The 16,674-nt window shown below is 51.0% G+C and overlaps 8 protein-coding genes and 1 pseudogene across 8 annotated transcripts, besides 11 other annotated features; all 9 read right to left on the reverse strand.

Annotated features, from left to right (window-relative positions):
• Nucleotides 1–353: 353 nt before the first annotated feature.
• Nucleotides 354–755, reverse strand: TraAM80_02741 (uncharacterized protein; the record flags this gene model as incomplete). The annotated part of the gene is made up of 1 exon (XM_029379733.1): nucleotides 354–755. The coding sequence occupies one exon, from the start codon at nucleotides 753–755 to the stop codon at nucleotides 354–356; it is 402 nt and encodes a 133-aa protein (XP_029240395.1).
• A 108-nt stretch (nucleotides 756–863) lies between these two features.
• Nucleotides 864–909: a sequence feature (A-rich).
• A 240-nt stretch (nucleotides 910–1,149) lies between these two features.
• Nucleotides 1,150–3,132, reverse strand: TraAM80_02742 (uncharacterized protein; the record flags this gene model as incomplete). The annotated part of the gene is made up of 1 exon (XM_029379734.1): nucleotides 1,150–3,132. One exon carries the CDS (start codon nucleotides 3,130–3,132, stop codon nucleotides 1,150–1,152), a length of 1,983 nt encoding a protein of 660 aa, XP_029240396.1.
• Nucleotides 3,133–3,489: 357 nt separating this feature from the next.
• Nucleotides 3,490–3,540: a sequence feature (A-rich).
• A 56-nt stretch (nucleotides 3,541–3,596) lies between these two features.
• Nucleotides 3,597–3,628: a microsatellite.
• Nucleotides 3,629–3,723: 95 nt separating this feature from the next.
• On the reverse strand, nucleotides 3,724–4,929 carry TraAM80_02743 (mitochondrial carrier domain-containing protein; the record flags this gene model as incomplete). The annotated part of the gene is made up of 1 exon (XM_029379735.1): nucleotides 3,724–4,929. One exon carries the CDS (start codon nucleotides 4,927–4,929, stop codon nucleotides 3,724–3,726), a length of 1,206 nt encoding a protein of 401 aa, XP_029240397.1.
• Nucleotides 4,930–5,026: 97 nt separating this feature from the next.
• Nucleotides 5,027–5,066: a microsatellite.
• Nucleotides 5,067–5,139: 73 nt separating this feature from the next.
• Nucleotides 5,140–5,163: a microsatellite.
• A 628-nt stretch (nucleotides 5,164–5,791) lies between these two features.
• Nucleotides 5,792–5,816: a microsatellite.
• Nucleotides 5,817–6,076: 260 nt separating this feature from the next.
• Nucleotides 6,077–7,753, reverse strand: TraAM80_02744 (uncharacterized protein; the record flags this gene model as incomplete). Its single annotated transcript, XM_029379736.1, has 1 exon — nucleotides 6,077–7,753. The coding sequence occupies one exon, from the start codon at nucleotides 7,751–7,753 to the stop codon at nucleotides 6,077–6,079; it is 1,677 nt and encodes a 558-aa protein (XP_029240398.1).
• Nucleotides 7,754–8,173: 420 nt separating this feature from the next.
• Nucleotides 8,174–8,222: a sequence feature (A-rich).
• Nucleotides 8,223–8,406: 184 nt separating this feature from the next.
• TraAM80_02745 (putative carnitine O-palmitoyltransferase II) lies at nucleotides 8,407–10,440 on the reverse strand (the record flags this gene model as incomplete). The annotated part of the gene is made up of 1 exon (XM_029379737.1): nucleotides 8,407–10,440. One exon carries the CDS (start codon nucleotides 10,438–10,440, stop codon nucleotides 8,407–8,409), a length of 2,034 nt encoding a protein of 677 aa, XP_029240399.1.
• Nucleotides 10,441–10,567: 127 nt separating this feature from the next.
• Nucleotides 10,568–10,594: a microsatellite.
• A 360-nt stretch (nucleotides 10,595–10,954) lies between these two features.
• On the reverse strand, nucleotides 10,955–11,974 carry TraAM80_02746 (UBX domain-containing protein 1; the record flags this gene model as incomplete). The annotated part of the gene is made up of 1 exon (XM_029379738.1): nucleotides 10,955–11,974. One exon carries the CDS (start codon nucleotides 11,972–11,974, stop codon nucleotides 10,955–10,957), a length of 1,020 nt encoding a protein of 339 aa, XP_029240400.1.
• A 631-nt stretch (nucleotides 11,975–12,605) lies between these two features.
• Nucleotides 12,606–12,623: a microsatellite.
• Nucleotides 12,624–13,020: 397 nt separating this feature from the next.
• Nucleotides 13,021–14,610, reverse strand: TraAM80_02747 (uncharacterized protein; the record flags this gene model as incomplete). Its single annotated transcript, XM_029379739.1, has 1 exon — nucleotides 13,021–14,610. The coding sequence occupies one exon, from the start codon at nucleotides 14,608–14,610 to the stop codon at nucleotides 13,021–13,023; it is 1,590 nt and encodes a 529-aa protein (XP_029240401.1).
• Nucleotides 14,611–14,915: 305 nt separating this feature from the next.
• Nucleotides 14,916–14,945: a microsatellite.
• Nucleotides 14,946–15,196: 251 nt separating this feature from the next.
• TraAM80_02748 (methylenetetrahydrofolate dehydrogenase-like protein) lies at nucleotides 15,197–16,240 on the reverse strand (the record flags this gene model as incomplete). Its single annotated transcript, XM_029379740.1, has 1 exon — nucleotides 15,197–16,240. One exon carries the CDS (start codon nucleotides 16,238–16,240, stop codon nucleotides 15,197–15,199), a length of 1,044 nt encoding a protein of 347 aa, XP_029240402.1.
• Nucleotides 16,241–16,333: 93 nt separating this feature from the next.
• On the reverse strand, nucleotides 16,334–16,539 carry TraAM80_02749 (hypothetical protein; annotated as a pseudogene).
• A 51-nt stretch (nucleotides 16,540–16,590) lies between these two features.
• Nucleotides 16,591–16,624: a sequence feature (A-rich).
• Nucleotides 16,625–16,674: the final 50 nt, after the last annotated feature.

Raw genomic sequence — 16,674 nt, forward strand, 5'->3', positions numbered from 1 at the left:
CACCCCCCACCCCACGCCCACTATCAGACGCATGCAGCTGCCGCAAGAACGACAAGAACAGCCAATGCATTCAAATCAAAAAGAAATAGTGTTGATTGATGTAAATAGTATCAAGCAATAATGCCATGCATAAAGACGCACACACACACGAACAAAAAACAACAACAAAAAATGTTTCTTTTTCCTTTGCATTTATGTTTCGTTTCTTAAAACACCTCAGCAAACAAAATCATAATTGCAATGAGTGGAGGTCTGAACAGATATGCGTGTGAGAGAGTGAGAAAGAGTGGCAGACAGACTAAAGGAAACACATACGTGTAGTTCTCCATCACTATCGCCACCTTGCTCAGGCATCACGCCATCTGTACTTCCTCAAGTCCTCGGCGCACCGGACCCGGCGAAGAAGGCAGAGATAAGACCATGGCCCCAAATACTCTTTCACATATTGTAACACACGTTGAACCATTCTGCAGTTTCATGAACTCAGCGAGCAACGACATACTGAGGCTCCGCGCCAGCAGTGTAGTAACTGTGTGCGTCAGAGCACCCTCAAGCAGGTCCTCCGTCGGCAGGGGAGAACCCGACGACGCAGAGGGACCGAGCAGTGCTCCGACTGCCAACGGCGATGTTGCTAGACCGCGCGCCGTGCAGGAGATCGCCGTGGGGCGAATGTACCCTGTCAGAAGCGGACTGCGACATGCGTTCAAATGCCGCTGTGTGAGAGTACGGCCCATGAAGAAGACACTCCGACGCATTGCCTTCCCAATCTCCCTGTATTTCTCTTTCCCCTTTTCCTCCTCTTTTGCCCTCCGTTCGGTGCCTTGAGCACGCGCCTCCAAAAACAGCGACAGAGGTAACGGCGCATAAAAATAAAATAATAATAAAAAAGAAACAAGTAGCAAAAATAAAGCAGTTCGAGGTCACACGGAGAAGCAACTACGAATAAGGCAACCTATGCCACTGTAAAGACGTATAAATATGTATATATACACGCAACGGAAACTAAGCATGTGAATGAGAGAGGGAGGGGGCAAGTTTATTTCCAGGCACAACAAGAACAACACCACGGGCAAAAAAAAAAGACACTTGCGGCATTTAATGTTGTTGTTTTTATTTCGCTCTCTTTTTCTCTTTTTCTCTTCTTCTCATTCAATCCTCAACAGGTAACTGTTCTCTGCATGTGTGGGGCATTGTGTCGGTGGCGATGTACGATATGATGGCACTTCCCTGCTCCCTCACCTCGCTACGCACATCGAACCACATGGGCAACTGACGGGCGATGTTCTCCAGAGATCCGTAGCGTCGTACCATCATGCGTGCCTCTTTCGACAGATTATTTATAATAGACGCCTCCTGAGCTCCGCCGACGGAGAAGAGTGCCATCTGTCGCAGAAGATCGCTTAGGGAGCGGCACGGCGGCTGCAGCAGGTGCGCCGGCGGCGGAGTGCCGTCACGCCTGCCCAGAATAAGTGAGGTGGTTCCAATCACCTCGTAAACACGGAAGCATTCCTTGTGCCGCTCAAAAAAGTCTTGTCGCATCTGGCGCGCCTCAAACGGCAGTTCACGTACCGAGTGATGCGTCTGAAACCGGTTCCAATCCACCGGATGGCCCAACGGCAGCAACTCCATCAGCATTTTAGCTTTGAGGGCCTCTGTCAAGTGACGCCCCGACGACGCATTGCGTGCAGACGAGGGAACTCGGGCCCCCTGAGACACGGCTGCGAGGTAGGGAGTCCAAATGAGACCGCCCTTGACAAATAAATAGAGCGAGTGGTGGGCAGCAAAGTCCAACACAGAGGCATAAGCACATTGCAGCTGCCTCCGCGAAGCCGAAGGTAACGCATTGGAAAACTCTTCAGGGGAGAGTGGCTTTTTCTCAAGAGCCATAAGACTGTGACGCAGCACCACAGGGATCGGTGTGGTTTGCCAAGTCAGACTGGATGGCTGCGCGTGTGCGGCGAGGACCTCCCACGGTCGAACCATGTACGCCGTCATATTAACATCAAACAAATGACGAAGACGATCAAAAACAAAGATGCAGGCTGCATCTTTCTGCGTTGAGTTGTACAGGTGCAGGCGCTTCAAGACTTCCGATGGGATAATATCTTTAAGGTCCGCCATGGTAACACCTGAGCGTAGGCGCTGCAGATGATCCGGGGCCTGAGCTGCGAAGGCGCGGAAGGCCTCAATAAGGGCTGCTCCCAGCGGCAGCACCTCATAGTTCGAGGAAAGTCTTGTTTCATCATTCACGTAGGGTCTACACTCAGCATCCATCATGCGCAGAAAAATGTCGTTCGCGTCGTCTCCAATGACGCGGCAATCCAGGATGGTCGCTGGAACACGTCGCAACTCCTCCAAAATATCTTCCACCTGCATGCCCGGTGAAAAACACATGTAACTTCTTGAATGACGCATGACAAAACTGAGCGGCACATAATAAGAAAAAGGTACGGCTCCTTGCAAAAGCGCCATAAGTTTATTCATCTTAGCATCCTCCGTCACCGTGTTGGATGACAGCGGTGGTTCAGGTACCGGTTGTTGCATATTCATCGCCCGCACCGGCGAAGGTAGCGACGGGGGTTGTGGTGGCGTAGCCAAAATGCCCTTTTGTTGCATAAACGACGTCGGTGCCGCCTTCACGACGCCGTTCTGCACCGTCACTAAGGATGGGTGTTGCAGCAGAAAGGACTCCAGGTACCGCTCATTGCCGCAACGGCGCTGCTCCAACGCCGGAAGCGCGCAAAATAGTTGCGACACAGTCATCTGCTGCTGCGGGGAAGCCGCCAGGTGGGCGAGAACCTGAGCAACAATGGGCAAACCGGGGCCAACGCCCCGCAACTCAGTTGCCAGCATGGCAACTGTGACACCGGAGGGCAACACTTCAACGCGGAACCGTGACGGACGCTCTTGCAGATAACGACGTAACCCACCAGAGACGTTTGACAAAATGTTAAGCAACTCGTCGCTGAGCAGTGCAGTGATGCGGGGGAGTGGCATGGCCCCGTAGCGTCGCAGCATGCAACGTGTGTGATCACTCAAAGTTTCGTCGTCTTGCGACGTCAAGTGCCAACGCGTGGCACACTGCAACGCACCACACGCCGTCACTCGCACATGTGAGAAAAAACTACGCATTTCGATTTCACCCACCCCAACACCGAATAAAAAATATACGGTTTTTTTCTTTATTTCTGTCTTTTAGTTTGGTATTTGTTCTCTTTCTGGGGTAAAACTTCTCTGCTGTAGCCCCAGCCACACGCGCGTGCGTGCGTGTCCCTTTCCAGCCACCGCCGCGTAGAGGACCAGAGCCCTATCGGCACGAACGGTAGCGTGTTAGCGCAGAGCAAAGGGGTGTAGGGGCGTGAGGGGCAGTGAGCGTGCACACCAGCAACGGTGGCCAAGGTGCAGAATGTGGAAAAGAGGTTCGGCCCCGGCTTTGGGGCATGCAGAACATCATCAACGACATAAGAAGAAAGGGGAGAGGTCACCACGGAAAAAGCAAAAGAAAAGCAACAACAACAAAACAAAAGCAAACAAATAAAGGAGTGCCGTAGTAACAGTTCAACGTAGATAAAGTAGTAAACAGCAGATAAAGACAGTTTTTATTTTTGTATTTTTTTTCCTTTGTTTTAGCCTGTTCGCTAACCACCGTCCTACATTCTATACCACGGTCCCTGCTTGTGTAGCCTCCACTCACTCTCGCTGCCTCCATTGACCCAAAACCCTTCAAAGGGCGTCCTGCAGAAAATGAAACAGACTCTGCCCAACGGCCATGCCAAGGCCAACACGCAACGAGCCCCATCCAACGTTCAAACGACTGTTTACCCAACGCCATGTGGCAACTGGATAACGCCTCCGTCGTTGAGCATGCGCCAACACTCTTCCCCGGAGGTGTTGCACCACCCCCAGCAGCCGATTACGTGGGTGTGGGCTGCTGCCGCTGCTATGTGCGGAAGACTCCTTCTCCATCGACTCGGCAACGATGGTCTTGGCCCCTGTGAAGCTCTCACCACGGAAGAAAACAAACCGCGCCTGGTAAAAAAACGAGTGAAGAAGTGATGTGCAGCGCATCGGCTCGGAACCAGAGGGAGCCCCGTATATCACAGTACGTGCATAGTTAAGCGGTGAACTAACAACGGAGGCTAGGAGTGCGGCGATAAGGTTCGAGATAAACGCGCATGCCCCGCACTTCTGCTTCCACAGTGCCACATTCCCGCTACCAATATCCGCGGTATTATTATTGTTATTATTATTATTATTATTGGTACGGGTATCCAACGGGGCTGACTCTGACGACACTGCAAGACGACAGCGAGATGACGCTACAAGTCCCCAAAGAAAATTTGGCTCATTCTCTGCCAAGAGAACATATGGGTAAAAAACATCCTTTATGATAGTAGAACGCCGAATCGACTCGTATACAATACCAAAAACACAGTCACGCAAAGCAGTAGCGCCAATTCCACGAAAAAAAATACGCATCCCATTCTCTTTGTATACATCCATGGCTACCGCCAGAAACGACGCATTCCCCTCTGCATTCCACATGCGATACTTTACAACCTGCATTCCATTTAAAACTGCACCGTTCACGGAACCGGCCGTCGCGCCAATTAAAAAGGCGTTAAGCCTCGGGGATTGTGAAGCATGAAAGCACTCCGGCGCCTTGTTGTCAATAAAGATTCGGACAGAGTCTTGCCAGAACATGTACGAGGCACCTACAAGCGTGCGGTAAATGGCAGCGTTCATGAAGCCCTGAAAGGGCTGCTCAAAGTTACGTCGGTCCAAAAAGTGCTGGCGGCGAAACTTCACCCGCAAGTAGAGAGCCCTATCGAAGGGATTAAATAAAATTGCCTGCGCTGCGCCAGAGAAAAGCGCTGGAAATGCCGTGTGGAAAAAACTCTCCTTCGCTTGTTCATTGCGCCCACTCATGGGATCAACTGCCTGTTGTATCCAAGCTTCAAAAAATGCAAGGGCTTCTTAAAAGAACCCCCTCCCTTCTGGTTTCGTTGTTATTGACGCTGCTGCCTCTCTGTCCTCTTTTCTCTTCTTTTTATTTTTTGTTTTTTAAAAAAAAATAATTATCCTTCAATTGCGTCTTGCCTGTTTTTGCCCTCGTTGCTCCTTTGCGTCCGCCCCACCCCCTCCCCCCCTCCTCCCTCCTTCAGAGTCGCAGTGCTGGGTATCGACCAAAACCCCGGCACAACTTCCCACAGAGCAGCAGTAATACACCGACGAAAAACGCAAACCAGAAAAGAAAAGAAAAAGTAGACAACAGGAAGAACCTTAATATTTACCCCCAGCGTCAAGGAAATCACCTGTGTGTACACAAAAATAGAGAAAAAGACGTGTGGAATGCACCGAATGCACCGCTTGCATTTTGTATAAATGTATAAATGTATGTATCCATTTGCATATGCAAAGGTGTAGACGCACGTTAGGCGTGAGTTCTTCAACCCCCTCGAGGCTGGCCTCCTTTTTTATATATATATTATTTTTTTGCTTCTGTGCTTGTTTCCTTGGCCGCTTTAGAAATCAATCCAAACGTGATGCAAGACACGGGAAGAATAAGACCATAAACAAACAGAACACAAGAGGTAAATACCTTCTAGGCGCGCTAACCTCTCCCTCCTGCATCCGTCATGCCCCTCAACGTAAAACATTCCTACCCTCCCTTTTCACCTTGCCTTCCGCCGTGTTCCCCTATAAATGTTTTGGTGAATGAATATATAGGTGAGCACATCCACGTTTGTAGTGAGGCCTCCAAATTCGATCCAAGGTGCTGCCGCATTTGTTCCCCCCTTCCTTCCTTCCCTCCTATTCTACGCTCACATCAAATCATCGACACAAAATAGGGAATTGAATACCACACCAGGGCCCAGCACCCTAAATAAGCGTGCCTGCCCCTTCAAAGCTTTTTGTAGTTGTGCTACGCCGTCTATTAGCGTCAGTAGCGAGTTTCCTCCCGCTTCAACTCCTTTTTTTTTGTTCTTTTTTTAAAATATTTTCCTTGGTAAATTCTCATACTTCTTTTTGCCACTTCGGTCGATTAAAAACAAAAAAAATCTCACCAATGTTATTAAAATCCGCCACGACGTGGCTGTTGAAACCGGCCATTGGCATTCTTGACGCCCCTGTTTCTGGCACCGTCCTTGTTATATCCGTGGCCTTGGCCACGGGGCCTTTTCCTTGCGTGTTCATCTGTACCAGGGAGAGGCGGCAGCACACCCAACTGTCCGGCGCTGGCCCCAGCCGTAGCTGATGTGGTTTTTACTGTTGCCTCCGTTTCACGTCTGCGCTTGAGAGCTGGCAACTTGTTCTTGTGCAACCAACTCTCTGTGAAGGTGCCCATCGGCATGTGTTTGCTGGAGAAGGCACTTAGTATGGTTCGCACGTTGTGACAGCAGCCAAGCACCTCAGCCTCCTTTTGTCCCGCCACCGACCTCTGCATACGTTTCTTGACTGCATATACCAAAAGCGGTTCCATCCGACTGACGAGTTCTGTCAAGCCCTTGCACTTTGCGGCAAACGCATCATCGTTCAAATGTTTCAGCATTTCCACCGGTTTTTTCTGTCCTACCGCCATCACGGCAAAGAGAAGCACCTCGAGGATTGTCATATTCTCCGGCAGCGCAGCACCATCCTGCATGACGTGGTCCAGCTGTCTCAGGGCCGCGTTGTAGACCTTGTCGATGTTGTCGGGCGTGGCAAGCCGAGCACCCAGTAACAACACCTCAGCGTGCCATATGCCTCGTGTGGTATTAACCTCAACAGGTGTCGTGAGCAACCCTGCATCCTCGAGGACAGGCACGAGGTCGTAGGGTGTGGCACCAACACATTGTCCAATAATACTCAGTGACTCCAACGCACGGTCTGTGTTAAGTGTGTTTTGTGCCAAAAAGGCCTTGAGAAGAGGCACGCCCGCCTCTGCTCGTACCATAGGCAATGCAGCAGCGATGCTCGTGAGTTGAACAAATTCCTGCACAGTGACTGTTGAGAGCACACGAACAATAAGGCTCAGAACATGCTCCTGCACCTCCTCCGTCCACTGCGACCGCAGGGTCGATGCGTGTGCCAGCCTCCTTAGCCGCGTCATGGCCATGCGTCGCTCCTTCTTCAGTTGCTCCTCGTCCTCTGTCTCGCGATTGTCGCTTATCCAGTGCAGCAACTTCGTCACAACAGGGCGGAAGGCTGTCTGAATTAGGGAGTCCAACGCCTTTGAGGCAGCTTGACGCACACCCTCCGCAAATCCTTCTTCGTCCAACATGACCTGCATCAGCACGTCTGCCCCCTCGCGGGACAAATATTCCCACTTCTTATCCAGCACTGAGACGGGCCCTAGCGAAGAGAGCCCCTGCACGGCTGCCATGAGAAGTTGTGGCGTATCCTCCGGGCCACTTAGGATTTTGACAAGAGAAGTGACAACCTTTTTGAGGGCATTGCCGTCACGCAAATACTGCCCGTAGTGGCTAATAAACTCTAGGGTACGCACACGGACCAACAACGACGCCTCCTGGCTTTCCGCATCGTTAAGCGCCTGGAGCAATTCCCGCACAAAATCATTTACCTTTGTATGGTCTTCTGCAACGGCAGCTTGAAGCGTTGCGTACAACTCTGCCGCGTTGCCGCCAGAGCGTGATGCCTCACATGAGGGGGACATGGGCGGTGTGGTGGTTGTGATCTCCTCCGTGGTGCATTCCTCAGCCTCTGCCTCCTTTGCAGCTGCTGCAGCAGCGGACTTCCTTTTTGGGGCCATGGCAGGCGTCAAAGGATTCTATGCGACTGCAACGGTGTGCGAAATGAGAGAGTAAAAGAGCACCCTCGCCTGTGCGTCAAGTATCACGATGAACCTCCCGTGCGGGAGGGAGAACAAACAAAACAAGAGGAAAATAAGCAAATGCCCAGCAACACAAGCAACAGTTCAACTACACAAAAACAAGATAAAAAACAGTCATTTGTAGAATAAGCCACCAACTCACCCAATACAAATAAACAACTGCAAAACATATCGGCGTAGGAAAAGGTGAAATGCAAAGTCCTGCCTCGTGTGCACCCAATCAAAACTACGACGGCGCCTCGTAAACCCGGGCAGCCGGTAAATCTGAGGGCGTAGCCTCACACCGGCGAGATTCAATGCTGCCACAATGCGGCCCCCCTCCCGTCTTCTAAACGTCCCAAAACAAAAAAAAAAAAAAAAAAAAAAAAAACAGAACAACAACCAAAAACATCTCACAAATATAAATTAATTTTTGTTTAAAACGACAAGAAAAGCGCAACTGATGCGGTACACTCCAAAACCTACGCACTAAGCCAGAAACAAAGAAAAAAAAAATGCCAAGCCCCCTGCATCCTTCATTCCGCTCCAGACCCATCGTTTCATCTTCCTTTTGTGCCGGGGGCAAGTGACATTCACCCCAATTTAGATGAACACAGGAGTTTGTACATATCCAAGGCGGCGGCGCACAGCGCGTGCGTAAACTCATCGGCGGCGTAACGTGGACCCTTTTCTTTCCAGCAGGACACATTAAAAGACAGCGTCTCTTTTTCCGCTGCGTAGCCTATACCATAGCCAAGACTTACAGGTCCAAAACCACCACCAACAAGGGCGTCTGAGCAAAATGTAGAGGTGATCATCATGTTACTACAAAGTGTTGCGTATGAGGGATTTGAAAATAAATCAGGGACACGGTTCCGATTTCGGCGTTGTGCTACCATTTTTAAAGCAAACAAATGACGATCCACGCCTTCACCCATTTTGGCAAGCTTGGAGAGCTCGACGTGCTTTTTCATGGCCTTCAACATCGCCTCAACCTTCTCGCTGGCAGTAGCGTGTGGGGCATCCATCAACATTGTGAAGGCTTGACTCTCCATCGTTGCAGAGCGGATGCATTCCGTACGGCCGTGACGATACGCTGCGGTACTGGCACTCTCATACGTGCTAACTGTACTCTTGTACAATCGCCACCAAGCCAGCTGCATCACCATCTGCAAAAACGAATCACTTTTTACGGACCTCTTGCGAAAGATGGGGTCTGATAACCCGACTCCCTTTAACATGCATAAGTCCAAATCCATTCGGCGAATATCCGCGTCAAGGCGTGACCTTGCTTTGGCTGCCTCCTGCTCCAGCCTAGGTGTTAGGCGCCAGTGTAGCTGCTTCACACCCTCAGTAGGAGAGGCATCGCGACGCATCCCTCTGCTGCTGCGCATGATGGAATGGTTTAAAACGTCCTGTGTGTACCGTAGCACAGCAAAACCGTCCCCCCAACTGGGCTCAAAGTTAATGGCAAGAAAACCGTCTTTTGTTACAATGACCGAGAAGCTTTTGTCCCACCATCGGTTCGTGTTCCTTACAAGCAACACACGCGTGGCGTCGACAGCGCCACGGCAATTCAAAAAGTCTACCTCCACGTCATCGTCAAGGTTCAATACAAAAATAGCCGAATCAAGCAGTTCAAAGTTTTTTTGATTCTCGGTGGCGCGCAACATTTCTGTACGCACAGCATGCCACGTTGTTCGGTCGGCGGACGTAAAGATCCCAATGTCCACCTTTGGTGGCCTTGGGTTCAGGTCCGTGATGGCCTTCAGTCTCGCGTAGATCTGCTCCTCTGGAAGCGGCTTACATTCGTTGTCGGCAACGTTGACAACATACTGATGACCACGAAACTGCACAATGATATGCGGCATATAGCTGAAGGATCTAACTTCATCCATAAGTGTTCCCGGCAGACGCGTCGAACTCATCAAATTAGCGTACTGCGACATATCCAGCGGAAAGGCTTGAAAATTAGAGCCGAACACGCACACCTTTGCAGCAATGGACTTTGACGAAAGAGACACCGTGCGCTCAAACCATTCCTTCCTGCTGTAATGCGTTTTTGGAGCAGCACTGAATATATCAGGTTTCAGAGTATTTTCAAGGTACATACGGTAAAAGTCCACACTGCTCGTAATCCAGAAGGTTGCACGGGTGAGCATATCCGGCTTGTCTTGGTCGCGTTTTGTCAGCAGACATGGGTTTGTGTTTATCGGTAATGGTCGTCTGTCTGAGAGAGACAAATAAAACAAGTCCGCCGAGATGTAGGAGGTGTGCTTGTTTGCCTTGTCGGTACGCACCAACTCCTCCTGCAAAACACGCCCCTCGCCAGACTCAAAGTCCTTTACAATTTTGGAGGTAGCTTCAAACTGCCTTGGTGAGACCAAAGGTTTGACAGCGTTCAGGTAGTGAGAACATGTACTCTGCAGCTTTGGAATCGGGAGACGAAAAAGACTTCGCTGTAAGTGTCGTGTTGGGATAATGGAGGCATTCATTACCGTGCTGTCCGTGCATGCCCCTACGGTGTGATTTTCCAGGTACTGCCGTAATGGAGTCCAGTCATGGATGTCGCTTGGCACGGTAAGCAGTCCCATAGCATTCGCCAAGGCACATGAGCAGCGTAGCATCGGTCTTTTTCCCTAGACAAAGATGCGCCGTCGTTGTTGTGGATTTTCCGCTCGGTTGCTTTGTTGTGTTTTCTTTTGGAATTTTTAATGTCGGTTTCGTCACGCTGCTGCGCTGCGCTGCCTGCATCCCCCCCCCCCCCCCCCACCCCCCTCCATGCATCGACCCACAAAGGCAGGGAGGATACGTGGGGGCAACAAGAGAGAATGAAAGACACAGAACTCGGGTGTTGCAAGAAGCAAAGCGCCTCGTAGTAACGGTAGCGCACACCGGAGAGTAAAAATAAAAATTAAAAAATACGCAGATACGAAAAAGCAATCACAAAAGTGAAATCAAACCGGCAAAAAAAAAGAAACAAACAATAGCCACACCCCACCCATTGACATACCTGCGCAGGCGCACACACAAACATATAACAAACATGGGTGTGTGAAATGACGGCAAGCAAAGCAGGGTGTTCAAGATGATGAATGGTTGTGGTAATAATGGTGATTGATACCATCTGGCAAGGTTACTTCAGCAGCGGCGCATCATTACCGTGGCATTCCGCAGTTTAGCGGCGTCAATAGTCAGAGAGCCATCCGTCAAGGGGCGCGGGGGAACTTCACGGGCAACAAGCTGAAAAGACGCCGCGCCCGGCTGGGCGTGCCGCGCCGCCAAAAAGAAAACGTCGCTGATGGTGTGGCGCTTAGGGTTCACCCTAAATTCCTTGCGTTCCCCCAGAAAATTCACAATTGCCAGCTTTGTCGTTTCATCGTCTTCGTGAAGCTCAAAACTGTCGCTCATCGCAACAGGGCTGGCACCCCCTATGGGTTGCGTCACGGAGGGTGAGACTGCCGCGGCTGTTGACGCTGTGGCATCGAGTCTGTGACCCTCGCCGCCAAAGGGCAAAAATGACAACGGAGCGTCACGTTTAGTACAGTCAACCAATCGCACAGAGATATTTGTATTAGGGTAAATTGCCGCAATGCTTCCAGGTACCACGCCTGCTTCGAGCGCCTTAAAAAAGGCTATACCCTCGGGGCCTGCCTTCTGTATTCGCGGTCCATCGTCAACGCGATAGCAGTCACGATAAACCGTGACCACAATGTCCCGTCGTTGCTGCAGTGTAGACTCAATGAATGGGCTTTCTGAGGTTGTGTGTCCAAGGCGTCGTCCACGGCCAAAGAAAAACTGAGGCTTCTCAGTGTCCTCCTCACCCGGCTGCTGACGAACCTTTTTAAAAAGCGACTCGATGACGCTCTCTACCTCACCATCACCGCCAAGCACCACCTGTCCAGATGACGGACCACCACCAACAAAATGTTTTTCGGCCTTCTTCTTGCCAGTTGCGTCGCTTGCCCCTGCTCGCTGTCCCTCATGTGACGACGATGACGCCTGCGACTCCCAATGGTCGTTGGCCGTCTCTTCGAGAAGACGCATGACACTCTCTGCACTCCCACCGTAGTTTTTTAACAGTTCCAAGGCCTCCTCCCGCTTCAACCAAGGCATGAGCGCTGTGAGTGCCTGCACCTCATCGTTTTGATTTTGTGGCATGCTGTTTGTTTGCGTTTAAATGTGTATATTGCACAACCGCGTACCAGCGTATGGCCTTCCCTATTTTTCACGCCTGCTTCCTCCTTTTTTCTCGTTTTTTCCTTGTTTTTCGTTTTGGGTCTACAGGTTTTCTTCACAATCGCACCCGTTCCCTCCTCTCTAAAGTTGTTTTATGGGTTCCTCTTTGCGCTTGAGTTTTGCCCCTCTTTTCTCCCCAAAATTATTGTTGCTTGTTTGCTCTCAGGCTGCCCCACAGACGTCACTGCGCGGTGCAGTGGCTATCCTTCGTGGAGGGAGCGGCGTGGCAGACCATGCAGCGCCGGGGAGGCACCGTGAGGGAGGAGAGAGCGTAGCAAAAAGAGAAAGATGAGGAAAAAAAATACTTTGATTGCCCGCAGCCACCCCAACAAAAAAAAAAGAGATGCGGGGGACACAGCGCAATGAACGTACACGGCATTGAAGTAGACGACACGGGGGAGGTGTCGCACTACAGCGCCTCGCCTTCAGCCAGCTGAGCTGCCGCTAAGGACATAAACGGAAAAGGGTGAGGTAGGCGCCCACAGCGGCTGTGTGTGAAAGGAGAGCACAGCGCGTAAAAAAGGGGAAAGGACCGCAATACTCATTCCGTGAGTATATATATATATATATACGTACACAAGACAAAAGAAAAAAGAAAAAAATACCAGTGCCTTTTGTTTCACAACTTCGCCCTCTCCCCGCATTTGTCCAGTGGGTCGTTGCCTTCCTGGTTGTTGCTTCCGCCGCATTCTCCAATGCGGCAGGATAAGTACCACCAATGGTGAAAGCCACCGCGCCTTTTCTCTGCGCACCTCTAAAGCAAAAGGACTCCTCCCCCTCCCCAATATATTTACATAGCTGTATTGATCGTTCCACACAATTACCTCTCATTATGGGTACTTTAATTATGGTTATTATTGCTGATTGCTCCATCTATCCAGAGACTCCTTTTTCCTGAATCACGCTTCTCGTTTTAAGGCGTTGCAAAAACAACGACAAAAAAGCCTTTCCTTTTTTTATTTTATTTTTCACGTGATGACTTCCGTCAATGAAGATGGCGTCGAAAATTCCACACTTTCCGTGCACGTCGCCGCCATTTTACACAATTCCATCACGCTACAAAGCTCATCCTCCGCAGAATGGTACTGCTGGATGCCTACTGGAAGTTGAGGCGCACGAGACATCACATGCGTTTGCTCCTCGCTTCCTACAGTGGAGGCATACATATCTCCAGTGGTGACCATCAGCTCCTTAGAGTCAACATCTCCTGCGCGCCGTCGCATGGACCGGTCCTCCAGCGCTACAACACGGTTTATAGCCGACCTGCTGAGGCCGCTGTAAAATTTTGACGTGGACAACAGCGCCCCGTCACCACCTTCACCTCCAGGTTCATTCCGCAACACTTCAAAGACATCTTCCGCACCAAGCAAACGACATTCCGGGACGGCACCGCTCATACGCACCGCACGCCTATCCATCCTCTCTCCTTTACGTCGAGGGCACACCTTCGCCAGTTCGTCCATCGTCTGATGACTGCGTCCGCGGAATCCTCGGCTCAAGATATCCTCATCCTCCAATAATTCAGCCATTTTGGCGACGGATATGGCTTCAAGTGAGTGCTGACTTCCGTGCCGTGGGAGAGACACCGGCACGTTACCCACTTGAAGTGGGTCATGTCTAGGCCCCATGCCTCTGAGATCCAGAGGCGGCCCTGTTTCATTTAATGACGCATGGCACTCCAAGACTTGAGCCTTGTTTCCATAGTTCCTCCCATGCAAGGGAGAATTGGGCGGTAGATCCAGCGCTGTGACGACTTTTGGGTGTCCCTCGCCGATGGAGGTGGCAACCGAAAGTCCAGTGAGGGCCGCGGACAGCGACGTGGGAAGTTTCCCCGTAGTGCATGCTTCTAGGCGCGGGTGACGAGGAAATAGTTCATCCTTTCCCTTCTCACCCCACTCGCGCAGCATATCAATCGCAATTACGGCTCCCTCGTCCATCCGCTCCATTTGTGTAAAACTTGGGGCGCGAAGATGCCGACGTGGGCTTCCGATACTATCTTCTACCATTTTGCTACCAGCAGCCCTTGAGTTTACCTCAAGATTATTTTGTGCCACATTTTCCCTCCCCAACAGCCAGTACTTTGAGGGCACCGCAGATGTCGCCTCCTGTTGAGAGTCTGTGTTTGAGTGCTCACTCCTGCTTCTCACTTTCGGCGAGAGGCGACCAAGCGATGCGTCATTCAACGCGTCTTCGCTGCTTTCATCATGGTTAATATTTTGGCATCTCTCCCTCCATCGCTCCTCCTTTTGCTCTCTTGTTTTTTGCACCCGCCTATAACGTTGCAGTTTGCTAGACAGAAGTGGATGAGGGTCTTGTTGCCTGTCCAATTGCGACACTGGGTCTGGCTGGACATGCGCTACAAAATCAGTTTCAGAACCCAGCGCAGGATGAGTCAACAATTGCGGCCGCGCCACCACGTCACTCTTAACACGACTGCCTTCTGTGAGCAATTGCGCGCTCACAAACTCCGCCGCATCAGTGATGGTGGTGGTGGTGATGGTGGTGGTGGTGGTGTTTGACGGGAGCACAACGGTCGATAGAGTGCCAGGTACGCCCATTTATCGTCCTTGCCTACGGGGTGGAGGGAAATACGTGCAAAAGAACACCGAAGAACCACACACCTCTGCTACGCCTTGAACAGCCAACAAGAAAAGAAGCCATCAAAGCCCAATATATATATATGCATATTTGATGTCAACCGCATGAAAATAAACACAACAAAAAGAGGACGACGAAAAGAAACATGGGCGGGGGAGTCACCAGAGACCGCAACGCAACGCAACAAACCATTAGAAACCCACGGAATTAACAAGGCAGAAGATAAAAACAAAATAAAGCACATACATAAATACAGAAGGCAGAAAATAATAATAATAATAAAACAATCAACAATGTCCCTTTCGTTGTGCGACAAGGTGTCCCCATCCACCTCATCCGTCACCCTGCACCATTGCCACCTTTACAACGACGGTGTTAATGTCACACGCGTTAACGCTCCCCCTGCTGTCACCGGCCCCCATCGCCGCGTGCAGCCCTTTCCAAGGAAAGAGGAGACTAAAGGTGAAGATGCCGCCTTCACCATTGCAGGCGTTCTGATTTTGCTCTCTCCCCGCATCCTTGTGGAGAAGAAGCAACAAAAATGGCTTACGTCGCACCCTCCCGCGCGAAGGCATCGGGGGGGAAAAGGTTTATGCCGTTTTCAGCCAGGATGCCAGCCTTGAGTGTGTTTCGCATCAGGTACGCAACCGTCAAGGGCCCAATACCCCCTGGTACTGGAGTAAATGCGGCCGCCTTTTCCCTCACAGACGCCACGTCCACGTCGCCGCACACGCGCCGACGACCAGACGGCGTCCTTCCTCCAAAAGAAGGGTACTCGTTGATTGCCACATCTAGCACGATGGCTCCAGGTTTCACAAAGTCCGCCGTCACCACACGCGGTATACCAATAGCAGTCACCAGAACGTCAGCATGCCGGCTCACCTGCTTCACCGCCTCAAGATCGTTGGAACGGCTGCAAAGTGTCACCATGAAGTTATTCTCCCTCTGTAGCAACGCAGCTGTCGGGACACCAACCACCATGCTCTTGTTGATGATCACAACGTGCAAATCTCTAGGATTCGCAGAAGGCACAAGCACGGCCGCCGCCTTCCTTTCCAAATACGAGAAAAGCAGTGCACGTACTGCCAGCGCCGTACAGGGAATGAAGTAGCGTCCTTCATTCAGAAGATGTGTTGCCAGTGACCCGTCCTTCTCAGTCAAGGAGTTTTTTTGAACGGCCTCCTCATAGACAGGGTTGGAATGCAGAAAAAGGTTTCCTGCATTAAGTGGGTGAAGGCCGTCCACATCCTTGCCAGGGTGAATACACAGGAGAGCAGGACGCACACAAACGTGTAAGGGAAGCGGCAGCTGCAGAAGAACCCCGTCAAATGCATCATCCCCACTGATGTGGCGGAGTTCTTGGTGTAACCGCCCCTCTGAGACAGTTTCGGGAAACCTAAAAAGTTGGAAGCGAATACCGCACGCCTCGGCTGTTCGCTGCTTCACCGCAACGTACCGCAGTGAGTCATGCCGGTTACCAACAACGACAACCGCAAGGCTCGGTGGGTGACGAAGAAGAGCCACCTCGCGTTTAACGCGCTCAAGCAATGCGCCTCCGAGGGCCCGGCCACTGAGCTTCTCTGCCTTCATGAATGTGGTGCTAATTGCCGTATAGTCTTTTTTTTTTTTTGGGGTGGGTGGGGTGGGGGTCTCGTCCCTTCGCCTAGCGCCTGCGGGAACACTATCTCTCCCACACGTATACACACAAACAGGCGTGTGCCTGTTGTGTGACCGGCAACTTGGTTAGGCTTCTCCCTTCTTCTGCACGCACTCCTTCACAACCTCTTCGTTGCGTCGATGTTGCAGTGGAAAATGTACAGCAAAGGAAAGACCAAAAAAAGTGCTGCAGACAGACAGCGCGTTTGTTTGACGCATAGAAACCCGTTCATCACCCACACCCCGGCACAAGGAGTGGGCGAAACTCAAAGAAAGACGCCCTGAATAAAAATGAAAAAAAGAAAAAAAAAAGAATAACCCCCCCCCACCCCACACACACACATATATATATATATAGTACGACTAAC

The sequence above is a fragment of the Trypanosoma rangeli genome, assembly GCF_003719475.1.
Source record: "Trypanosoma rangeli strain AM80 chromosome Unknown Tra_15.4_contig_00065, whole genome shotgun sequence".
Classification (NCBI taxonomy): Eukaryota; Euglenozoa; class Kinetoplastea; order Trypanosomatida; family Trypanosomatidae; genus Trypanosoma; species Trypanosoma rangeli.